This window comes from Sminthopsis crassicaudata, chromosome 1, assembly GCF_048593235.1.
Source record: "Sminthopsis crassicaudata isolate SCR6 chromosome 1, ASM4859323v1, whole genome shotgun sequence".
NCBI lineage: Eukaryota > Metazoa > Chordata > Mammalia > Dasyuromorphia > Dasyuridae > Sminthopsis > Sminthopsis crassicaudata.
Window position 1 is genome coordinate 4,379,414 of NC_133617.1, and position 26,136 is coordinate 4,405,549.

Sequence of the window (26,136 nt, forward strand, 5' to 3'; positions counted from 1 at the left end):
AGTGTCCCGGACTAAGCCCGGAGCTCTCCGAGAAGCGAGCCTTCTTCTAAGAAGCCAGACACAGGCAGAAGTGCTGGGGGGAGGGGCGGGAAAGTGATGGGGCCCCGGACGTCAGCGGGTGGGGATGGAAGAGGACTTTAAAGAACAACGCGGGAAGACTGCGGGTTCGTGCCCTCAGGCCCCGCCCCTCTCGGCTATGCCGGCCGGCCAGGGGTTCATGGGCATGCGCAGAAGGTTGTTCCAGACTACCCCCTTCCGCCTCCGCTCCGTAACGAGCCAGACCTCTCCCCCCTACGCGCTGACGGCCCCATCCTGCCCCTGCTTAGCTAGGCGCTCGGGATTCTTCCCCTCCTTTCTCATTCGTAGCCGGGGCGGAAGCCTGGACTCCTGGGAGCCTTCTCGGGTGTAAATGAGCCCAGACTTGGGACCGCTGGGAGCTGGAGTTGGAGCGCCGGCTGGGAAGACATCTGCGCGTGCGCCGTCCCCCCTGAGTCTCGCCCATTGGTCGGGGCCGGGGGGGGGGCGCGTTCTGGGAGCCAATCATCGGTGCAGATCAGGTCTGGGGCGGGCAGAGCAGCCAGACTGGGAAGCTACCCCCAAAGTCCTCCTCGGGGCTGCCCCCCAGGCTCGGCCCTCGGCCTGCCGCTCCGCCGGGCCGGTCCCGCTTTCGGAGAGATGCCGTCCTGAAGAGCCGGCCTGCGGGCGCGAAGTGTCCGGGCCTGCCCTTTGTCCGCCCAGATTCACCCGCCCTGAAGCCGGAGTTTGGAGGAGCCGCAGGGAGATGGGGGACCCCCAGGTGAGGGACAGCCAGTGTCCGTCGGGGGAGGGGAGGGTGGCCCTTCCCGCAGGGAACCGTATAAAGCTTGGCCCGGCACATGCTCAGCCTAGGGGCCGCGGCGCTGGAGGCGCTGTGCTAACCGGAGACCCGGCGGGAAGGTGCCGGCCCGTGGGGAGGGGGCCGGGACGGCCGGGCGGGATGTCGGGAGTGTGTGGGCTGGTGGGCCCGGCCCCGCCTCCCACCCGTCGGCCCCTCCCTGTCTGCCGGCCCCGCCTCCTCACCGCCCGGGGGCGCCGTTCTGCCTCCGTAGTTTACTTTGTGTGTGTTCGTTCGCTCCCTGCTCCTCCCTTTAGATTATAGGCTCCTCCTCTCCGCGCCCGGAGCTTTGGGGGCCTTTTTGTATTCCTAGGACTTAGCCCAGAGCCTGACATACAGGAGGTGCTTAATAAGTGCTTGCTGGTTATTGCTCGGCTGGCGTATGGTGGATACAGATGGGAGTCTGGCAGCCCGGGACGGGTGGGGACTAACCGCACGCGCCCTCAGATCGCTCCCACATCCTGCGGAGCCCAGAGGACTACTGTTTGGTTCCGAGATTCAGAAATGAGCCGAAGACGGGGCACCCGGAGGCGAGGGGTCCGCTCCCATGCTGTCTGCCACCCCCGCCCGTTTCAGAGGGCAGCGAGAGCGAGGGCTCCTGGGTAAGCCTGCGTCTGTGCTGTTGCAGGGATCGGTGACGTTCCGGGACGTGGCGGTGGACTTCTCCCGGGAGGAGTGGGGGCACCTGGGCCCCTCGCAGAAGGAGCTGTACCGGGAGGTGATGCTGGAGAACTACGGGAACCTGCTCTGCCTGGGTGAGGGCCCGGGGCCCAGAATTTGGCCCGGAAGGCCTTGGGTCCTCCCTCAGTCACGTGTTTGGCGCCCCTCCTTTCCTAACCCCCTGAGAGAAGGAAGCCGGGTGCTTGTGCTACCTTCCCCAGGTAGAACGGTGCTGGTTTTGACCTCCTGGAGGCCGGCTCCTTGCTAGTGTTGACTGAAGATGCCGCTCTCCTGCTCCCTCCTCCCAGGCCCCAGGTTTTCCCCAGTAGGCGCAGTCTCCGTCCTCCCACTGGAGACATTTTCTTTCCAAGTCCAGATCCCCTCCGCCCACTCTGTCCACTTCTCCCCCTAGAGAACCTTTGTAGAATTCTCGGCTGCCCCTAGAACAAAAGGAGCTCGGCTGGTATTCCAAGTTGACTTTCTGACTCCTGCGCTTTCCTGTTTGCAATGAGCAGGCCTTGCCACGTCCAAACCCCACGTGATCGCCCAGCTGGAACAAGGAGAAGCACCTTGGATGCGAGAGGGCGAAGGCCCCACGTGCAGGTGTGCAGGTGAGTGAGCGCAGCCAGGCAGAGCAGCTTGGGCAGTGACGGTTCAGCGGGTCTTTCAAACGCCTGGATTATAAAGGAAAGTAAAAGAATGAAGGGAGGAATGAAGGAGGAAAACCACTTCTAGATCTCAAACTCTATTATAAAGTAGTGCTTATAAAGCCTTTTGGTCTTGGCTAAAAAATCTAAAACGGCAATGGTGAGAATCAATAATCCAGTGGTCAATAAATTTCAAATCATGATTTATTAAGGAAAGAACTCCTGATATTTCCCTGTATTCTCGGCCCTTTCCTATCCCAGAGCTTCCTGAACTTTCTTGGTTCATAGTGGCCTTAGTATCCGGAGTGATAAGCTTAGACTGAAGCCCAGTGAAATCATGAGTGAGGTCCAAATGCTTTCATGTGGTTCCGGGGATAGAACCTCATCTTCCTGAGTTCAGATCTGGCTTCCTAGCTATGTGACTGAGCAAATCCCTTAATCCCATTTGCCTCAGTTCCTCCTGTGCAAAATGAGCCAGAGAAGGAGATAGCAAACATTCTAGTGTCTTTGCCTGGAAAACTCCAAATGGGGTCACAGAGTCAGACTTAACTGAAATTCTGAATAGTAACACCCCAAAGGGCATTTGAGGGAATGAGGGTTTGTAAATCGTAGAATGTTATCTAGATCCAAAGCAATCCCAATAAGTTTGGGACAGAAAATGCCATCTACATCCAGGAAAAGAACTATGGAGATTGAATATAAATCAACACATGCTATGTTTCACTTCTTTTTTCTGTTGTTTTTGTTCTCTCCCATAGTTTTTCCCTTTTCTTATCTTTCTCTCCCAACATGATTCATAAAGCAATCAATAGATTTTTAAAAATAAAGAACAGGAGAAAAAGTAAACAAACAAAAAATGCTGTCTAGAAATACAAACAGCACCTGGTATTCCTAAATGGTCTCCCATCCAAGTAAAGGTCTCCAAAACCTGGTCCCATTTGCTAAATAGTTAGTCCCCAAAGAACTGATTAAGCATTAATGTTCTAACAATTCAGTTGCTGTTTGAAAAGAATATGGGCACAAACTGAAAGAAAAATAATTTTATTTTATTCTTAACTAATTACAATTACTTATTAATGAGATGTGTACACCTATTGGGCATTATACATCTCAAATTTAGGGATTAGATTGAACTCTATCACCCTCATTTCCCGTTCCACATTTATTTTCACGCAATCCTTCCTTTTTTATCACAGCAGCCACTGAAAATTAGCTTCAAAAAGATAGGTGTCACAAAAGGAATTAATATTTGATGACCTCTAGCCCTTTGCAGGCAATTTGCTAACAAACATCTACTATGTTTCCCTTGAAAGTTTAAAAGATCCCATGCTTTTCAATGTGCATTTTGGGAATTGTGATTCTAGCTCGTCTTTTCATGACAGTTTCTCTCTTCTCTCCATTTTGGATTCCTTTTCTGTGTCCAACTTTCTCTTTCCCACTTTCATGTGAGTCTGCATGGCTCTGTCCGAAAACTGTCAAAGCCATATACTTTTGGAGGTGTCCTTTCTCCTTTCACACCATGGTAAGACCTTGTCATGCCAGTGCTCATTTTTTCACTAAAGCATTGAGAAATCATTTAATCCTAAGTAGGGGCCTTTTTACATCACTTGACTGTCTTAAATTTTTGTCTCTATGTGTCACAGGATCATAGGTTTCCATTCCCTATCCCTTCAATTTACAGATGGGCAAACTGAGGCCCAAAGAGGTTATATGATGTGCCCAGTGTCACATAATAAAGTATATGGGTTGAGATTTATATTAAGAGCTTCCTTTTAGGTAGTTCTAGTGCTCCATCCACTAGACCACTTAGTTTTTCATGAGCTGTTTCCCTGATACATAGACACATGACACCGGTATCTCCTATAGAACAGGGGAGAGAGCCATTCTTAAGCCTAAAATCAGAGGGAGGTCCAGAAGGATGTAGAAAAACCATAGTGTTATTAATAATATTCCTTGTTCTTCCTTTCATAGTGGCTGTCATAAATAAGGACTCCTCAGAATGTAGCCAGTCCAACCTCTTGCTCAGTGGAGGAATCCTCTTCATATTATCCCTAATGATGGTCAACAGTTCTGATAAACATTTCTGTATACACTATAAATTTACCTCATAGTGGATGAGCAGCATGACATGATGAAAAGAATTCTGGAAGGGAAATTAGGAGACCCAAGTTTGATTCCTCCCTCTGCTCTTAACTAGTTGAAAGACATTGGCATGTTCAGTAAGTCACTGAGTTATTTAGATTATTAGAAAAATAACTTCTTTTAGAAAATGAGATAATTGACTTTCTTATAAGACTATTTTGAGACCATTAAAAAAGCCTTTAAAAATTGTAAATAACCATATAAACATAGTAATAGACGTATTTGGTCTGTCTTTTGGCACTTTATCATGATTGTTTTTGGAGGAGATCCAGATGAGAAAACTTAGGCATCTGGGTACAGAGGATATTGACATATTTTATTTCTTTCAGACTGGGACATTAGGCATGTAACTCCCAAAATGGGCATTTCTATCGATCTGTCATCTCTGGAAAGACTCTCAAGAGAAGACACCTGTGACTCTAATGAAACTTATGAACGTAATGCCAGGTTAAAGAGGAAACAGGATAGTGAAGAGATACATTTTCAGCAAGTAAAAGTCATTCAGAAAAACTCTTTGAATACTGTCAGGGACAATGAATGTAATGTATGTGGCAGAAGGTTCAGTCTCCGGTCAGTCCATTCTCTGTATCAGGAAGAACAAATAGGAAAAAGCCTCTACAAGTATGATTCAGACAAAAAGAGCTCTTCACTCAATTCAGACTTAAGTAGAAGCAGTGAAATTAGTTCAAAGAAGATGTTTTCCAAATATAATGAATGTGAAAATTCCTTTAACCATAATTCCAACTTTACTGAATGTCAAAGAAATTGTATTGAAGAGAAACTTTGTGAATATGACAAATGTGGGAAAGCCACATACCCTAACTTATCTATTGCTTCATATCACAGCATTCATTTTGGAGAGAAACAAAATAAATCTGGTAACTGTGGGGAGACCTTCTCCCAGAGCCCACAACTTAATGAGCATCATGTAATCATGCCTCTTGGAGAGAAAGCATATGAGTGTAATGAATGTGGGAAGACATTTAGATACAGTTCATCTCTTACTTCTCATCACAGGATTCATACTGGAGAGAAACCCTATAAATGTAATGAATGTGGGAAGACCTTCAGACACTGCTCATCCCTTACTTTCCATCTCAGGATCCACACTGGAGAGAAACCTTATGAATGTAACGAATGTGGGAAGGCCTTTGGCCAAAGCATACAACTTCTTGGACATCAGAGAATTCATACTGGAGAGAAACCTTATGAATGTAATGAATGTGGGAAGACCTTTAGACATAATTCATCTCTTATTTCACATCACAGAATTCATACTGGAGAGAAACCATATGAATGTAATGAGTGTGGGAAAACCTTCAAACACAGCTCTTCCCTTACTTACCATCACAGAATTCATACTGGAGAGAAATCATATGAATGTAACGAATGTGGAAAGGCTTTTCGAGAGAGTTCAAAACTGACTCGACATCAAAGAATTCATACTGGAGAGAAACCTTATGACTGTAATGAATGTGGGAAGGCCTTTAGCCGGAGAACACAGCTTACTCGACATCGGAGAATTCACACTGGAGATAAACCTTATGAATGTAAACAGTGTGGGAAGGCCTTTTGTCAGAAGACACAGCTTACCAAACATCAACGAATTCATACTGGAGAGAAGCCATATGAATGTCACGAATGTGGAAAGGCCTTTCGCCAAAGATCACATCTCACTTGCCATCAGAGACTTCATGCTGGAATAAAAGTTTACGAATATAATGAAAATCAAAAGGATTTTAGTCATACACTTTGCTGAATATTCCAGAATGCATATTAAAAAAAAAAAAAACTATAGATGAAGCAAATGCTTCTTTCAATTCCAACAGTTCTTTTAAACCTTTTCTTCTCTAGTGTCCAGACAACTCTCACACCCAATGCCAAGACTCACTGCAGATGAATTTCCTAATTTTCTCAGAGGGTGTTTATCCGGTAGGAGCTTACTCCTTCAGTTTTATTCTTTAGAAAACTTCTGTGTCATTATTGCTTTCTCTTTTCTAGTCTTTTTATATCCCCAATACTTAGTACACTGCCTAGCACATAATAGGCGCTTAATGTATTGACTGGTTGGTGGACTGCCTAGTAACCGGGGGAAAGATATCGCATTTTTCCCTAAAGCTGATTCCTCTTTCTGCATCCTTGATGCTCCAGCATTCTTGATACCACCTTTCTTCCCTATTTCAGAAACTTATTCATATTTCTTAAATCTGGAAAGTATGAGACCTGAGTTCAGATTCCACTGATGGATGTCTAGCTTATGTGACTGTGAGAAAGTTTCTTCATTAGAAAATTGGGGTACCTATGAGGATCAATTTAGGTATAATATGCCTATAATTAAGGTATAATATACATGTAAAAAGTAATTTGTAGACTTTAGTGTGCTATATAAATGCCAGCAGTTATTAGTAACATTTCATCCTTCTCTACTAGAACCTTCACAGCTACTTAAACCATTTGCATGTGTTCCCAATCAGAATAAGCTTTTATATGTCCAGCTGCCACTTTATTTCTTTTCTCTCCCTTTCTGCTAAATTTCTGGAAAAAACTAGATCTATTGCTACAGGTTTCTTATTAACCTTTTCAGTGCATTCCGGTGATTGGTTTAATCTTTCTAAAGAATTTGCAGCCCCTTCCTAATTAAGTTACTATTTTTATCCTCCTAAATTTAGGGACACATCTGAATATCCTTCAGACCTTGCCTGGCTATTCCCATTTCCCTTCTCTTCAATCACCAAATTCTGTCAGATGACTTCCATCAACAGTTTCTCTGTCTTCCCTTGGGCTTATTCTCTGGCTATTTGCAATCCCCTTAGGAATCTGATTTACTTCCAATGTTTCATGGATCACTTCCCAATGGCCCTGACTTTAGGCTACTGTAATCTGATTTCACAATTTAGGTTCAGATTACCTCCTTGTTTCACACCATTTCTCCTCTTCTAAGCCTTGCTGGTTTTTCTTTAACCCTTCTGTATCTTTCACTCTTAATCCTTCTGTATCTTTCACTCTTTTAATAAGGTCTATTGCATTACCTCTTTGTCTTCTTTGAAATACAAGCCTTCATGATCATCTCTTTGGACCACTGGAGCAATGGCTTTCCTTTTATTCCTTCTTCTCTCTTATCCCTTTAATTTCCTGCCCCTCTCAACCATAAACAGACTAACCTTCCTTAGAACCTAATCCTGACTAATTTGTTCAAAATAATCTTTCAATATTATCTAGAGTAATTTTCAAACTCATTTGTTGAATATTTAAGTTCCTTCTGAATCAAATGCCAGTTTCTGTCTCCCCAATCTTCATGACACTGCCCTCTGAATAATCCAATCTGCACTATTTGATATTTTATCAATATGATATGTACCTTCCTGCCTTTCCTTTGACAATGTACCCTGTACCTGAAAAACCCTTATTTTGTCTTTTGCTAGTTTCATACAAGACATTTAAAGCCAAACATTAATGCTATCATTCATTGTTTTTCCAAATGAATTGTTAGTCAAGTCAATTAGCATTTATTGTCTACTATGTGTGTGGCACTGTATTAAATGTTGCTGCCACCATAATTTTAAAAAAATTAGAATACTTTCATCATATTCCCCAATGAATCAATGTCTAATTTTTTAAAAATTATTGGTGCTTAAAAAAAAATCAGTTTTCTAATATGTACACTATTTTACATTCTAGTTTAACTGTCTATTTGTCATCTACCTGCTGGACTCTAAGTATTATGAAGGCAGGGAGTATGAGTTATTAAAGTCTCTCCATAAACAGTGCTATGAATTTACTATGTGATATATTATGATGACATTTGAATGCCTAGATAAAATTCCTTGTGGAATTCTGAAATCTCTGAATTAGAAAGGACTTCAAAACCATCTGGTCCAATTTAGACCCAAATTAGCATCACACTGTGGCAATCTTGACACAGGCTTACTCAGTATCTTCTTCAAAACTTCCAGTGGGCCATAACCTATTATTTCCAAGGCAGCCCATTCTACTTCTGAAGAAATCCAATTTTAGAAAAGTTTTTCTTCATCAAACTTGCACCGGTTTCTTTGTTCACCCATTGTTCTTGGAACCAAGGGATCAAGCTGATTTTCTCTCCTGTGTGACAGCCCTTTTGAGTACTTGAAGCCATGCTGTCATATTGCTTCATTCCCTAAGACCCAATTCTTTCCTAAACATTCACAGTTCTTTGACACAATTATGTGCTGTGTTCGTGGGCCTTCTCTGAAGGCTTCTGGGCTTAGTAATGTCCTTTCAAAGAAATTATATCCAGAACTGAACACTGTAGACTGTTCTAGCTGTGGTTTGATCAGGACGGAGTACAGCAGGACTAATACATCTTCGTGCCTTGGAGTAGTGCTTCTTCACCTAGGAGAGTCTAGCATTTTTAGCTGCCAGATCTGTTGCCACATTATTAATTCACACCAAGCTTACAGTGTAGCAAGATCTCAAGGCCCTTTTCAAAACAATGTCCCTTCCCCACCAAGGCCTTTTGAGGCCCAGTGTGTTGGCTCTCCCTTCCAGTTTGTCAGTTGTGTGTTTGATCATCATGTGTTTGTGCTTTACCCAAGGTGCTGCTAAAGCAGTTAAACAACACACACAGGATTGGGCCCAAATGTCAGGGTGCTTCACCAGAAAACTGAAGCTGTTGTTGAAATTAATGACGATTCTTGACCTGGCCATTCAGTCTGCTCCAAATCCACCTGTTTGTATGATCATGTGGCCCACCACATCTCCCCGTCATCGTCATTTCCACCATGATAACAAGCTTTACTAAAATCCAGATGAACTGTACCTACAATTTCCCCCAGTCTGTCAAACTGTCTATTCAAAAAGAAAATGAGGTTAGCCTGGCAAGACCAGTGCTTGAAACTGGGATAACTTTTTGTATTCACTGCTTCCTTTGCTAGGTATTTACTAACTACTCTTTAAGCAAAACTTTTCAGAATTTTGCTGGGAGGGGCATTATGGTAAAGTAGAGAGAGTTCTAACCCCAAAGTCACAGGGCCTGAGTGTTAATTATAACTTTTCCACCTGTGACCTATGGCAAGTCATAACTAATAGGTCTGTTTCCTCATCTATAACATGAGCTTTAAATTGATGGTCCTGTCAACAGGAATTCAAACTGATTGCTCAGGTCTATGATTGCAGACTTTTTCTTTTTTAAAGAATTGGGACATTTGTCCGTTATAGCCATAGAATGAGAATTGGAGGGGCCCTCAAAGGCCCTTTAGTTTAACCAATACATAAAAGGAATCTTTCCTATAACATACTTAGCAAGTGGGCATCCAGCTTCTGCTAGAAGCTCTCCCAGGAGAAGGAAACCTCTCCTGTATTGCTCCTCCCATTTCTCCACATCCTTTCACATTTATATACACATTTCTAGCCCAACTTGCCATTGCCCATATGCAACAGTCCTTTCTTGAAATGTCCTCTCACAGGCTTCTCCCTTGTACCCCACATATTTACCTCTTCACTTCTGGCTCTCTCCAAGGCTTTGCCTTGTGTCTCCTTCCAGAGGCTTTCCTGGTTGCTGGTTTTCCAGATTTTTCCCTTGTTGCTGGTGCCCTCCTCCACATGCACATCCTAGATCTACTCTCCTGTGCATCCTTTGAGTAGACTGCAAACTGTTATATGTTTATATTTGTCCATTAGACATATGGACATTTCAAAGTTTTTATCAATTTATCACCAGCAATTCTGACCATTGTCACATAATCTCAGATTTGAAAAGAATGGCAGCAACCATCTAGGCCAATCCATATTAAAAATACTGACTTTAATTTTTAGGAACGTTTTTCTTTATGGCAAGCCAAAATTTGATTTTTTAAAGTTTCAACCTTTTGCCTTGATTCTTTCCTTCAGGGCAAATAGAACAGTAATAGCTTTTCCATGTCACAGCCCTTTAGGTACTTGATGATCACTAACATCTCCCTTCCTCCTTCCCCCTTTGATTCTTAATAACAAGCATTTTACATAGTGCTTAAAGATTTACAAGACCCTTTCCATTGATTATTTGATCCCTTCCATAACACTGTGAAGTCCCTGTTTTTAGCATCCACATTTCCAGATAAACTGAGGCAGGCAGATTAGGTGACTTGCTGATAATCACATGGCTGGTAAATGTCTGAAGCAGGACTCCACTTCAGGTCTTTCTGACTCCAGGTGTAGTGCTCTATCCATTGTGCCTTTGGCCAAGCCTTCTAGCTCATCAACCAGTCACCATGTGACATAAATTCAAGACCCTTCACCATTCTGGAAGCTTTCTTGTAGATATTCTCTGGCTCCTCAGTGTTATTCCATAAACTTGTTTTCTGTGCATGGTGTGCTTGGAAAGTGGGAAGCACTATGGGAGCTTGTGCTTCTATACTTGGGACTGGGTCATTGGGTCCTTCAGAAGAGGAATTAGGCAAATAAGTTTTTGGGCCTTAGGTGCAGGTAAATAATGTATGGAGCAAAAAAAAAAAAAAAAAAAAAAAAACATTTAGATGTGGTGCTGGGAAAACTTTTCCTAAGGATAAGAGTTTTCGGATACTCCTTTCGGTTACTGCAACTAGTGGTGAGCTTCTCTTTGGAGCAGAGTCCTTAGACATGTTACAGTATGGGATCCCTTCTGTGAATGGCTTAAACTGCCCTTTCTCTATATATTCCCCTTTGCCCCCTTCCCTATCTATTCCCTTTTGACTGCCCCCTCCCCTATGCCCCTTTAACTGAGCATGCTTCTTATATTTTATATTTTATATATTTTTATATTCTGAGTCTTATATTTTCCTAAGGATCACATTTCTCACCCCATCAAGTCTTACTGGCCTCTCTGAAGTTGAATTTGCCTTCTTGAATTTGGATTTCTAGTTCATTTTGTTGTTGTTGCATAAACTTTGGTTGTCTGGGTACAGACATTTCGTAAAGGTTTTGCTACTTCCTCCTTTCTTAAAAGTTGTACATGAACTTCTGGGTGCCTCTATTGCAGTTCTTCTTTACTCCATTATATCAATGGTCACATGTAGTAGAGTTTACATAGATTGCTTTAGTCCCCATCTCTTTTAGTTTAAAATGCTCTTGACTAGATCTGGAAGACTTCAACCAAATGCAGCCTTGTTTTTTGTTTTTTCTCCAGGTATGGAAGCACCTTTATTTCATCATCACTTCTTAGAAAGTGTCTAAGAGGCAAAGGATTCACAGGAGCCCAAGAGATATGGAAATATAAAACACTCAAGATTCCCTCAGCAGGTAAACATGTTTTGAAGGGCTGGTGAAAAAGCAATCCCTTTGCCATCAAACCTGAATAGTCAAAGCATTTCTGAGCCATATCAGAGGAAGTGGATGAGGTCTAGATCTCAAAAGTCATTTCCTTAAAATATTGGAGAAGTACAAAATTAGACTTTCAGGTTCAGAGGCAATTCAGGAAATCTTGGGCAAGGTGGGAGCTCCAAGAAGCTGTGTTTGTGTTGAACTAAAAAAAGCAGGATGACAACAGCTGTACACCTGATGAGGAGATGATTCTCAAAAAGGCCAGACTGCCTTACAGATTGCTCCAAACGGGGAAGTCCCTTCATTTCAGAAGAAGCCCTAGTCTAACGGTTTTCCCAGGGGCTGAGCTGAGCAGTGGGTCTCTGTTCTCTTCTCTGATTAGGTCTTTCCTCTTCCATCTGCTACTACAGTAACTCCAGTCATATCTTGGGAATAAAGTTTCTCAGGAACTCTAGTTTTTGTTTCATGCTCAGCAAAGGAAACAGGCAAAAGGTAGCTCAAAACTAAACGTCACACTATGTGATTGTACCATTCACTCTTAATCATTAGAGGAGCAAAAGGAAAATGAAAATAGCTCCAGATACACACTGAAGGAAGGCACAAGAGACCAAGCAAAGAAGGAATCTCACAGAAAGCACCAATCTAAGTTATCTTGTCAATGTCTGGTGTACCATGTCCCTGACTAGGCCATCATTCTTTGGCTCTTAACCACGATCCAGAAATCTGATCTGTTTTCAGAGAGCACTTTTCTAGCAAGCTCTTTGCCCCTCCAAATCACTTTTCTTCTTTGCATCCCTGGCCTTCAGTATATAGTGGTGAGGAAAATGCTCTCTGTGGTCTTTTGTTTTCTTGTCCAAGACTTGGGAATCTCTTAGTGCTTTTTAGGTTCCTTCTAGCAGTATGACTCATGGCACCTGAAGTGGTAAGGAACCGTTTTAACAAATCCTTGGAGATTTTACGTGTGCCTTGGGCACATGGCCAGGAGGACATACAAGGCATGACTGTTCTGTGATGGGCTGGCTAACAAGGCTCTCTAGTGCTCCTGAGCAGGGAGTTAATCTTCTCTGCTCTTCTTTCTCTGGCCCAATTTGATCTTTTCTTGATGCACAAACAGATGCTTCTTTCTCAGAGCATCCAGCTCTCATTGCCAGAGCTTCTCATTTGTTTTTATCTGCTTGGTGATGTTGTTCTGCTCTTTCCATTGGTCCCCTGTATGAGAGCCTCAGAAAGGCAAAAAAAAAAAAAAAAAAAAAATCAAAGCCTTTTTTTTGGTTTGTTTGCTTGCTTTATTTTTATTTATTTATTTATTTAGGCAATTTTTAGTCAATAGTATTTTATTTTTCCAAATATGTGTAAAGATAGTTTTCAGCATTCATTTTGGTAAGATTTTGTGTTTCAGTTTTTTTTCTCCTTTCCATTCTAATTCCCCCTCCCAAGACAGCAATCTGATATAAGTTATACATATACGATATACTTAAACATATTTCTGTATTTGTTCTGTTGTGCAGGAAAAAATCAGACCAAAAAGAAAAAAAAATTTATGAGAAAGGAAAAGGAAACAAACAAACCACCAAAGGGATAAAAATACTATGCTTCGATCTCTCCCTGGATGTGGATAGCATTTTTTATCCCAAATCAACTGGAATTGTCTTGGATTACTACATTTCTGAGAAGAGATAAGTCTAATTTTGTTACTGGGTACAGTGTTCTCCTGGTTCTGCTCACTTCATGAGCATCAATTCATTTAAGTCTTTCCAGGATTTTTTGAAATCAGCCTGCTCATCATTTCTCATGGAACATTAATATTCATTACATACACATAGCATAATTTGCCTGATGGGCATCCACTCATTTTCTAATTCCTTGCCACCACAAAGAGAGCTGCTACAAACATTTTTGCACATGTGCATCCTTTTCCCTTTCTTATGCTCTCTTTGGGATACAGATCCAGCAGAGACACTGCTGGATCAAAGGGCATGCAGAGTTTTATACCCATTTGGAATAGTTCCAAATTGTCTCCAAATGGTTGGATCATTTCGCAACTCATGTTTTGAGTTTTAAATTTTTCTCCCTCCTTCCCTCCTTTTCCCCTCTCCCTAAAATGCTTGATAATTTGAAATAGGTTACGCACGTGCTATCATGTAAAATCTATTTCCATATTAATCACAGTGGTGAAAAAAGAAAAAAATAAAGTGAAAAAAGTATGCTTCAATCTGCATTCATAGTGCATCAATCAGTTCTTTATTTGGATGTAAACAGCATTTTCCTTCCTGAATCCTTTGTACTTGTCTTGGATCATTGTATTGCTAAGGAGAGACCAGTCATTCATAGCTGATCACACAATGTTGCTGATTTTGTGTACAATGTTTTCCTGATTCTGTTCATTTCACTTTGCATCAATTCACATAAGTCTTAACAGGTTTTTCTGAAATCTGGCTATTCCATTAGTTCTTATTGTGTAATAGTATTCCATTGTGTTTATATACCACAGCTTTTTCAGCCATTCCCCAGATGGGCATCCCTTCAGTTTTCAATATTTTGCAACCATGAAAAGGGGCTAATTTTTGTGTATACATATACTAGTAGGTAGTGATATTGCTGGATCAAAGGGCATACAGTTTGCCCTTTGGACAAAATTCCAAATTGCTCTCCAGAATTCAGTTGGATTAGTTCACAACTCCACCAAGAAAGCATTAGTATTCCAATTTTCCCACATCTTCTTTAATATGTCATTTTTCTTTTTTTTTTTTTTTATTATATTTGCTGGGTGTGAGATGGTACCTCAGAGTTGTTTTACTTTGGATTTCTCTAATCAAAAATGATTTACAACACTTCTTCATATGCCTGTTGATTTGCTTTGATTTCTTCACCTGAAAACTGTCTGTCTGTACTCCTCCACCATTTATCAGTTGGGAAATGGATTGTATTCTTAGAAATCTGGTCTAGTTCTCTATATTTTATAAATGAGGCCTTTATCAGAGTAACTTGCTGTAAATATTGTTTCCCAACTTTGTTTCTTCTCTGATCCTGTATTGATTTTGTTTGTGCAAAAGCTTTTTCATTTTTCAAAACTATTTTCCTTTTTGTAATACTTGCTATCTCGTTGGATCATGAACCTGTTATCTGGATGTCATACCACTCGGCACATAGATATTCAGTATTGGTAGTACTTCATTGTCTGTCATACCTTTTAGCAAGATATAGTTCTCTTTCTTGTCTCTTTTTAATTAGATTTTTGCTTTTGTCAGATCAGGATTGCTACTTTTTTTTAAATTTCAGCTGCAGCATACCAGATTCTTCAGCCCCTTACTTTTATTCTATGTGTCTTTCTGCTTCAGTTGTGTTTATTGTAAATATCACATTGTAGGACTGATTTTTTTAATGTACTCTTTTTTTAATGGGAAATTTCATTCCATTTATGGTTATGATTATTATCAATTCTTTCCTTCATCTGGGAGGTGTGGCTTCTGGAGGCTGTTGGGAACACCTGTGTCTGCCAGCCATGGTCAGATGCTGACTGAATGTGAAGGGAGAAAGAACTGTGCACACAGGCCAGGTGGGAGATGGAAGAACAAGCTCTGTTTATTAATCTGAAGGTAAGGGTTTTTTAGCTAAAGCAATATTAAGCATTTTTCCCATGGGAAACATGAACCACAGCTGTCTCCTGGCTTCTTTGCTATATACAAAGATAATACTGTATGAATGCCCACAAGGCATTCACTACTCCTGTGAATACCCTTGTTAATGCCCACTCTGCCTTCACTATTACCAGTCTCTGCTCATTCCCAGGCCCTCAGAGAACTCTGTGGTCACTGTCTTTTGCAGAGCTTAAACCAATTTTACCAAGCTTACCTCTGTTGGAGGTCTTCAGAGATCTCTGGCCATTGTTTCATAGAACAATGATTTAAATGCACGATAGAGGGCTTGAGAACAGCCATGTGCAAGCTCAAGATCCTTTATTCACATATTCACATCCTGCCCCTAGTTGACCTCCTGCTGACTCCTAGTGAACTCCGGGTCAAAGAGGACCTGCTTCCTCATCCCTAAAGCTTAAATAGGGTCTATGAGGTCACACGCACAGCCGATCAGAGGAGATACCTCCTGTTAACAATGCGATCTCAATGTAACCAGAATTCCAGCATATGAGGAGGTCTCTGTTTATTACAGAAACCACTTCCAGGGGTCTCAGGCAACAATGCCTGTTTACTTCCTGTTTGCACTGTCCATGACTTCTCCTTCGACCCTTACAAGACTGGTCTCAAGAGACAGAAGAAAAAGTGGGGAGCCCACATTCCTGAGTTTACACAGCAGTCTGGCTCCAGGACAAGCAGCAGGGAAAGCCTGGGCTGGCCCGAGTCCTCTGACTCCTCAGAACTGGCCCTCAGCAGCTCCTCCTTTTTTCTGTGCTAACTTGAGATAATGGATGTTTGAAGCTCACTTAAAGTATGGCAAGCAATCTTAGAAAATAGGGAGGAAAGAAGGAAACAAAACTAACAGCAAGCTTAATACATTATTAAAAGGATTGAGTTGATTTATCCAATTTAACAGAATATTAGCAATATCTTGGAAGTCAATATCGTTAATATAAGAATCTGTTACTTCATGTTGTATTTTGCACAAGTGACTTATTTCCCATGTAATATTTTACAATATTTAACCCAAAATTAACTGTTCCCACAGTTAATTAGCTCTTTCAAGTGTCAGACTACACAACCTAGGCCCCCCCCATCCCCTACAGTGAGAGTTATATTAATATTAAGATGAGTATTACAATTTTCCCGAGGTGCAAAAAAGCTCCATGTAACATTATCGGTGAGGGAACAAATGGAATAATAAGGTCTAGGAGTCGGTGACATGGGCACATTTTTTCGAGTGTGAATATTTAAGAACAATTTCTGCACTGATCACCATTGCTCATGTTCAAAAAATTGGACTCTCAGAATTTGGAAAAGGACAATGGCACATGTTGTATTGTTTCCCTTCACCAGACAAATTGATACTAGAAAAACATAGGGGGGCTCGAGTAGTTAAAAGCTACATAGATACAGTCTTATACTCACAATATGTGAATTACATGCTGTTCTTCCCAAACCATCAGTATCTTTCACAGTTATCAGGGCCAAGTTATCATACCAAGTGACAGGTTTAACCCACGGGGGAGTAAGGCATGTAATTCAGTACAGTCTTTCTTCCCTCCTGGAGGCACCTGTGATAGACATCATCTCGAAGAGACAAGCCAATGTCCTATCACCTCTTCTCCATCAGTCTTGCTTCCTCTTCCCTCAGTCCTTTTTCGAAGGGTTTCCCTGGATACTTAGGGTCCTCATCCTCACGGCCAGTGCTGACATGTTCAGATGTTTCTCTGGGGTCTCAGGCTGGTTCTGCATTTTCTGGAAGAACACAAACATAACCTCATCCCCATGGTAGTAATTTTACTGGACCAGCCCAATGACCCGTATTTGGATCTTTCCACATGACTGTGATATCTGGTTGCCTGTCTGACAACCTGTTCTTTTGTTCTGCGAGTGTCTTTGTACAGAAGTACCTTCCAAAGCTTGAAGGGTAGCCATAGTAAACCCAGAGAATGCATCCACAATCATATGTATATAGTGAAGACGCCCAAAAGATGGCTAATGAGTGATGTCCACCTGCCATATAGTGCCTTAGATATAAGTTGCACTACAAGTTGTCTATAAGGGAGTTGCAGATCTTTTTGTTTGGAATGGCAGGAATACTCCCTCTAGGATTCCCGCTTGCTGATGTAAGGCTCCAAAAGGAATCAATGGAGTTGGCAAAATGATTATCTCAATAGGGACCCTTTTCTATTCTTTGAGTTTTACATTTTCAATTGCAGATTCCACCCTCTCAAGTTGTATATCTGCCTCTGAGGCTAATTGATTTGGAGAATTAAGATTAGGATCTTTTTTTTTTTTTTTTTTTTTTTTGCTGAGTGACTTGCCCAGGGTCACACAGCCAGGAAGTGTTAAGTGCCCGAGACCAGATTTGAACTCAGGTCCTCCAGACTTCAGGGCTGGTGCTCTGTCCACTATCAGCTAGCTGCCCCAAGATTAGGATCTTCTTAAAAGCTTTCCTAGCTCATGAGTTCCTATTCTCAAATGAGGTCAAAGCCAACTGACATCTCTCAATAGTTTTTGAAAGTCATTCAAGGACTTTAATTGATCCCTTCTTATAGTGACCTTTTGTGGTTTTGTATCTGTCTGATATACTGTCTGTTCTAAATATGAGGTTGGGGAAAGCTATATTTTTTTCTGGTGCTACAAGTAAGCCTTGCTCTTCTAGCTCCTTATTCATCATATTTAAAATCGTTTCTGATATTCCAGCTTCAGGATGAGAGCACAGGATATCATCCATGTAACGTATAATACAAGCCTGTGGAAAGCAGTCTCTAATTGTGTGGATGGTGGCTGCTACAAAATTGCTGACAAATAGTGGGGCTATTTTTCATCCCTTGGGGGAAAACTTTCCATTGATATCTCTATGTGGAGCTTTTAAATTTATAGAAGGTAATGAAAATGCAAAATACGGCCTGTCCTCTGGTTGTATAGTATAGATAGTATAGAAACTACCCTTCAAGTCTATTATTCATAAAGACCATCCTTTTAGTCTCATATTGAGAAAGGGCAATCCTGGTTGAAAGCTGCCCATGTCTTGCGTTCTATCATTTATGCGTCTAAGGTTGGTCAACATTCTCTCCTTTTCTGATTTCTTTTTTATAGCAAAAATAGGTGAATTCCAATTCCACGGACTATTAGATGAATCAATATGGCCAGCCTCACACGGTTCATTATTTCTATCAGAGCGGTCAACTTTTCTAGAGAAAGGGGCCACCGTTCCACCATATGGAAAATCCCTCCTTCCAAGTTATTCAGGGGGTACTTCACTCTTGCCTTCCTTAACAGTGATCCTTATTAAAAACCTCAATGTCGGGGACAGCTAGGGGGCGCAGTGGATAGAGCACCAGCCCTGAATTCAGGAGGACTTGAGTTCAAATCTGGTCTCAGACACTTAACACTTCCTAGCTGTGTGACCCTGGGCAAGTCACTTAACCCCAGCCTCAGGGGGGGGGGGGGAAGATGTCTAATTTGTATGGATACCCCCATCTTTTGAAGTATATCTTGGCCCCAAAGATTTATAGGCAGATTATCAAGGACATAAGGCCAAAATCCTTCTACTTGTCATTAAAGCCACCAGGCACTTTGTTGTGACTTTGTCCCTACCCCCTGAAGAGACATCTGTTTGCTTTAAAGGCCATATCTGTGGCCCCGGGGTCCACCAATGGCTGACCTATCTGCTCCGGTGTCTATTGATCTTTCAAAATGTATTCCTTCGATATTTATTCTTACTGTGGGGTGACTGTCGGGGGTTGTCTGGGCCCAAAAAGCTTCTCACCTTACTGCGCTCCCCTAAGCTCATCCTTGTCATGGCCTATCTTCAAACAGGGAGTTATGGGTAACTGCCGTCCTCTTCCCTCTTGTAATCAGAAGGGTTGGGGGCCCGGGGAATGTAAAAAAACCGAGTCTCTCCAGTGGAATCAGAGGCCACGGCTCCCGGTAAGACAAGCTGCCGCCAGGAATGATTTCCACTGCCCCTTGAGGGGCAGGACCGCGGCCCCCCGTAGCTGGCGAACAAACTCCCCGGGAGTTAACAGGAACACGTGGGGAGCTCGAGTCCCGCCGCTCCTCCAGGTCAGGAAGCCAGTCCACTCCTGGGAGGGGCCTCCCTGTCCCTTTTTGCCCGACAGCTCCGCCCCCGGGAAGCCGGGCAAGGCAAAAGCGCCAGTCTCCTACATTTAATCCCAGTTTAAACCTGGCGAAGGAACGTGCTCGGGGACAATCTCCGCCCTACCTTGCGGCCGCTTCTCTGGGCCCGGAGCTCCTCGGGCCACTCCAGGGGAAGGAAGCCTTCCTTTCGGCCGTTCTGGTGAAGAGCCCCGGGGCCCGCTGGGAGAGGGAGAACAGCTCCTCCATGGAGGCGAGGGAAGGGCTGTTTTAACGGAAGCGGCAATAAGCGTTTCCCCCGCCCCCCCCCACCCGAAGGCCGGCTCTCTCCTGGCTTCCTGCTGGTCACCGGGGGATAAACTGTTCTCTAGAGGAGACAGAGCCCAGGAGGGGGGAGGCGGCTTCAGCACCGGCCTCAGGGCCCGCCCCCGCCCCCTGCTCGGAGCTGGTCTGTTTGCTGGGGGCTTCGGGGACGTCCTCGCGCCTCCCTTCCCCCGTCAGCGTGTGCCGGGCATCGCGCGGGCTAGAGGCAGGGGGGGGCAGCGGCTGGAGCCCGAGTTCGGAGCCGCCTCGGAAACGAGCTGGGCTCGTGCCCCGCTCGGCTCAGTGCCGCCCGGGGCGGGGCCTCCACTTCCTGGGGGCGGGGTTCTCGGCCTCCCATACCCCCCTCCCCCCTCCCCGCTTTGGACACCAGCTCCCCTCCGCCCTCGGAGCCATGCACGCCCACCTGCGGGGGACGCTACGCCCCTCCCCCCCTCGCGTAGGTCGGTTCGGACTAACCCTGTAGTCCCTCAGAGCCGGTGAGCCATCGAGTCACCCACGGGGGGAGGCGGCGGCGCTGTACCGGTCCTGGTCCCCAGCGCCGTCGGGCTCGACGCTCCCGGCACCCGGCGTGGGCGTGGCCGCGGGCACTCTCGCGATGTCTGGGAGTCTCCGCCATCCTTGTGGGCTGCAGCTCCCAAGCGCGCCCCCTAGCGGTGTCAGGGTGACTTACGGCTGTCTACTGTGGTCCCCCTTAACTGAAAATTGGGGAAGGAGAGAAGTCCACCGCTAAATAAGGGGGAGGGCGGGCGGCTCTCGCTCAGGCCCCCGAGTGCGGCGCCACGTCCCGCGCGGCCCCGGCCCCTTTGGGGGGAACTCCTCCGCATGGTCAGTCCCGTGACCCGGTCGCCGTCACTGCGCTTTGTCTTCTGCCTCGTGACCGTCCCGTGACACGCTCGGCCCTTCCGGGCAGCGCTCTGGCTAATGGGGCTGGGGGAGGGGTCCGGACTCCGCGGATACGGCTGCCCCCACATGGCGGAGGAGGGGGCGCTGCCAGGCAGGCGGCTGCAGTGAGGAGCCCCAGACAGCCGGACACGGCCGAGAGGCGGCAACGGGCTTCCGAGACGGGGCCCAGGACAGGCGGCCGGGCAGGGCCTGCGGCTGGGCCCGAACGCCCGGCCCGGGCCTTGTCTCTGCTCGTCCTCCCTGTGAGAGCCCTTGGGCCCCCTGGGAGCAGCGGCGTCTACTGGGCCCCTATCCCAGAGAGATCTTAGGGAAGGGACCGACCGGAAACAGCGGAGGCCCGGGGGTGGGGGAAGGGGGAACCTGTGACGGTACGTGAATGTGCGGGGATGTGATTGTTCGGTGACAAACGACGGGCAGGAGCATTCAGAGAGGCCCGAGAGACTGGCAGGAACTGAGGCTGAGGGAAGTGAGCGGAGCCACATCACTGTGCACCGCCACATCAAGGTGGTTCCACAGTCAGCTCTGATGGACGCGCTCTCCCACAACTCCGCGATCCCAGGCAATCCGACAGATGGATGACGGAGAGCCTTCGGCATCCAGAGATAGAGCCACCGGGAGAAGGCGGGTCACACCAGAGCATCTCCGCCTTGTGTTATCTGTGGCTCTCTTCCCTTTTCGAAATGATTCTTCTTGTTCAGCGTGACGAATGTGGCATGTGTGTTCAGAAGAATTGTCCACTTAACCTGTATCAGACCGCTTATTGTTTAGTAAAAGGGAAGAGGCAGAAAGAGGTGGGGGGAAAAGGAAAGTTTTGCAAAGGCAAATGTTAAAAACTATACAAGTATTTTGGAAAAATAAATACTATTAAAATAAATGTGCATCTGAAAAATTGTAAAAAAATTTATATATATATATATATATATATATCATTTTGTAGCTCTAGTGCTTAGCACACAAGCTTCTTAACAAATATTAATTGGCCGACTTTAGTGAGGACCAGCTGTGGGTGGAGAACACACACTTGAAATGTGGCCCATTAGCAGTTGTGAGACTTTTCCCAGTTTCATTTGGTGGTTTATGGCAGTAGAAGCAAAGGCAGGTGGCGAAATAAGTTGAGGTGACCAGTAGAAGATCAGAACTAGGACTTTTGAACTGGGTGTTCTTCATGCATTTCCAAAGTCAAAAACATTCCAGAGAAAACTCATTACCTTCCTCTTAAATCCACCCCCGTTCCAAACTGACCAATTTTTGGTCAATTTAGAAAGCACTCTTCCATTCACTGAGGCTTGCTGCGTCCTTATTATCCCTCTCCAACATCTTACTTTTGTCCCCTTCTTCCCACTGGCAGACTGAAGTCTGCTCTCCTGGACTCTTCTGGTAGCATTCTGCTTGTCTCGCTACCTCAGTTGCCTCTCCCTCGGCAGTGTACCCTTCATCCAGCTGTCCATGGAAAATTATCATGATAGTTGTTTTTTTTCAAATATGTGGAAAGTTAGTTTTCAACATTCCCTTACAAAACCTGGGTTCCAATTTCTCTTTCTCCTCCTTCCCTTTTCTCATCCCTAGAAGCAAGTAATCCAATATAGGTTAAACATGTACACTTCTCCTAAACATAGTTCTATATTTGTTGTGCTATAAAGGAAAAACTAGATAAAAAATGACAAAGAAAATTAAAATAACAAGCAAACAAATAAAACAACAAAATGTGAAAAATACCTTGCTTTGATCCATATTTAATCTCCATAGTTCTCTCTAGATGAGGATGGCTTTCTCCATCACAAATCTATTGGAATAGCCTTGAATCACCTCATTGTTGGAAAGAGCCATGTCCATCACAATAGATCATCACATAAACTTGTTGTTGCTGTGGACAATGTTCTCTTGGTTCTACTTTACCGAGCATCAGCTCATGCAAATCGTCCCAGGCTTTTCTGAAATCAGCCTGCTCATCATTTCTTATAGAACAATAATATTGCATTATATTCAAGTACCATAACTTACTCAGCCATTTCACCAACTGATGGGCATCCACTCAGTTTTCAGTTCCTTGCCACCACAAAAAGGGATGCTATAAACATTTTTGCATACTTGAATCCTTTTCCCTTTTTCATGATCTCTTTGGGTTAGTAGTGACACTATTAGACCAAAGGATATGCACAGTTTGATAATCTTTTGGGCATAGTTCCAAATTGTTACCCAGAATGGTTGGGTCAGTTCATAACCACCAAAAATGCATTAATATCCCAGTTTTTGCATATCTTCTCCAACATTTATCATCATCTTTTCTTGCCATCTTAGCCAATCTAAGAATGGTACCTCAGGGTTGTCTTGATTTGCATTTCTCTATCATTTCTCAATCATGACTTAGAGCATTTTTTCATGACGATTATACATTTATAGCCATTTTCTTTAATTCCTTCATCTGAAAATTGTTTATATCTTTGTAGCATCTATCAATTGAGGAATGACTTGTATTCACACATATATACATATGGATTTGATTGCCCAGAGTTACATAACTACAAAGTGTCTGAGGTCAAAAGAATTCAGGCCATCCTGACTCCAGATCCAGCACTGCGGCCAAAGGGTGCCACCAGTTTTATCAGGAGCTTGTACAGTTTTGTAACTAGGAGCCCAATTCACTATTTCACCAGTAGTGCATGAGAGTACCTGTTGTACCACAGCCCTCCAACATTTATTAATTTCCTTCTTATTTCTTTGATCACTTATTTTTATAGTACTTTTAAAGTTTTATTGATAAGATTCCCATGTGTGTCCTGATAGATTCATGAATATTTTACATGTCCTGAAGTTATTTTGAATGGAATTTTCTTTTTTCTATTTCTTCCTGCTGAGCCTTGTTTAGTAGCATACAGAAAACATGATGATTTAAGTGGATTTATTTTATATCCTATTATTTTGCCAAAATTATTGTTTTATTTTTTATTTGAATTTTTAGAATTCTCTAGATATATGATTACATCATCTGGTAAATATTCTCAATGAATTTTTTTCCTATATCTTTTTGCTGAATTTTGTTAGTATGGGCAGCTAGGTGGCGCGGTGGATAGAGCACCATCCCTGATTTCAGGAGGACCCGAGTTCAAATTTGGTCTCAGACACTTAACACTTCCTGGCTGCATGACCCTGGGCAAGTCACTTAATCCCAGCCTCAGGAAAAAAAAAAAAAAAAAAAAAAAAAAAAAAGAATTTTGTTAGTAGCGTACAGAAAGCATAATTTATATGTATTTATATCTATTTTTAATTTGAATTTCTAGAATTCTTCAGACACATGATTACATTATCTGACAAGATATTTCCAACTGTTTTACTTTCTCTTTGCTTCTGTTATTCCCTTAATTTTTTCTTTTTTTAGTTTTATTTGTATAACTAGCATCTCTATCACTATGTTAAATAATGATCATGATAATAAGAGTTCTTTGTTATTGTTCTTACTAAAAAAACTCCAAGCATTTCTCCATTCAATATTATGTTGGCCCACAGTTTTACATAAGTAATATTTATTATATTAAGAAAAGACTCATGTATTCTATTTTTATTGATTTTTACAAATAAATGGTTTTTTGTTTTGCAAATTTTTTCAGCATCTCGATAAACACACATACACATACATATACACACACACTATTTTTATTGAAATTATAAATCAATGTAGTTGATCACCATTTATAATTTTCCTTATGTTGAATCAATCTTGGTTGATTGTTATGGGCCAGAACTCTGAACTTGAAACAAAGGATTCTTATAAGGTACTAAGTCAATGGAATTGGTAGAGACAATAGTTATCTCATTTAGCATGGCTCAGTATGATTGATTTAACCCTACAAGGACATGTTATGGGCCAGAACTTGAAACAAGGCACTAAGTAGAATTGAGGAGAAAGTGGTAAATCCAGTTCAGCATTGATTTAATCCAACAACTAATGGTTTCCTAGTGATATAATGATTGGTGTATACTCAGTGTGGAGCATATATATAAATTAGAAGTTCTCAGGACCAAAAAAGACAAGCACACTAGAAGCTCTCAGAGGCTGAGACAGATTCATCCCATTGTCCACCTTTGTGGTGGCTGGAGGCTGAAGCACAAGCCCTTGGACTCAAGACAGATTCATCCCATCTCACACCACATTTGATGACAGGCTCTCCTTGGCTTCTCCACTGAAATCAAGACTCTAGAAGGCCCCCAGAAAACTAGCCGAGCCCCAAATGAAGGAGATAGGACTTTGCAGGAGCTGCTCCCAGAGACCCAAGAAAACCCCAACAGAGAACATTACATTTTAGAGAGAACATCCAGTTGATATATAAATTCCATAAACCTGATCAGAGTGTATACACTTTTAAATATATTTGTATCACCTCTGAACATGAAACATAACATGAAACATGAAAAATAGCAAATAATATTAATATATATTGCATCAGTATTAAGGAGATAAGCATGTCATTTTCTTGTTTTTCTAGCAGGCTCATATTGGTGTTTGGATTTAGCATAATTGTATTTAGCAAGATCCTTTCCCAATTTGGCAAATTTTATATATTTAAATTGCTATTCAAATGCTTGACAGAATTTACTTATAAAATCATCTGGCCATGGGCCTTTTTTTTTCTTTAGGGGAATAGCCGGTCATTTATAGCTTAGCTAAATGTCTTTCTGAAATTGAGTTTAACTTTTCTATTTCTCAAACTATTAATCTGGATAGTTTACATTACTGTAATTATCCATCCATTTCATATAAGTTATGCACATATAATTGGGCAAAATAATCCCTTGTGATTTTCTTTATTTCATTTTTACTGGTGATTTTTTTTCTTTTTTAATACTGGCAATTTGGTTTTCCTCTCTTTTTAAGTCAGATTAGATAGCCATTTTATTAAATTTTTTCCCCTTCTCACTCTCCAAAAAACACCCAGTTCTAGATTTTATCAATATATTGGGAGGGGGCAAAAGAGGTCCATTGAGGTCCCCAAAGGTTTCCTTCTGTAAAATAACATTTTTACTTTGCATGTTGATTCATATTCATCTAATTATACTGTTAATGGACCCTTAAATCATAATAGTTTTCCAGTTTATCATTTTTAATTATGTCTGTTTTTCCTATTATCTGAGATCATCATTATTACCTCTCTTTTTTTATGTTCAACTGGAGCATATAAACTCTGTTTCAAACTCTTAATTTTGTGTGATTCTATCTCAAATGTGATTCTTATAAACCAACCAAACATATTATTCTACTTTTTAATCCATTCTGCAACCTTCTTCCATTTAATATGCACATCTTAGTCCTGTTCATGGCTACTATAGTTAACTATTTCTCTTCTTTCCTCTGCTATTTTCTTCTTTCCTTATTCTTCCCTTGTCCCTCACTCATTTGCAAAGAAAATACTGAGAGAAAATACTAACCAATCTCTTTCTATTCCATTACCACTCCCCTTTCTTTGGTCCAGATGCCAATTACAGGCTCCACCTCCTGCCAGCTACCCTTGTCCATTTTAAGTCGATGTCCTACTATATTGTTATTTGCTAGCTTTATTAATAAATTGCTTCATTATACCTAGCACTCTCAGAATTTCCCCAA

General features: G+C 42.6%; 2 protein-coding genes across 4 annotated transcripts in view; both read left to right on the top strand.

Moving 5' to 3' along the window:
* Positions 1-240: 240 nt before the first annotated feature.
* On the top strand, positions 241-6,123 carry LOC141556430 (uncharacterized). The gene is made up of 4 exons (XM_074290519.1): positions 241-796; positions 1,503-1,629; positions 2,050-2,145; positions 4,653-6,123. The coding sequence occupies exons 1-4, from the start codon at positions 410-412 to the stop codon at positions 6,080-6,082; spliced, it is 2,040 nt and encodes a 679-aa protein (XP_074146620.1). The 5' UTR covers positions 241-409; the 3' UTR covers positions 6,083-6,123.
* LOC141556434 (uncharacterized) overlaps positions 707-26,136 on the top strand; it is a 50,826-nt gene continuing 25,396 nt past the window's right edge. The window contains exons 1-3 of one of the 3 annotated variants that reach the window (XM_074290553.1): positions 707-796; positions 11,441-11,553; positions 13,083-15,170. The gene's annotated coding sequence lies outside the window, so the exon portion shown is untranslated. Of the gene's footprint in view, positions 797-2,050; positions 2,146-6,120; positions 6,256-11,440; positions 11,554-13,082; positions 15,171-26,136 lie in introns of those variants that run through there. The other 2 variants (XM_074290543.1, XM_074290535.1) reach the window with 2 other exon arrangements.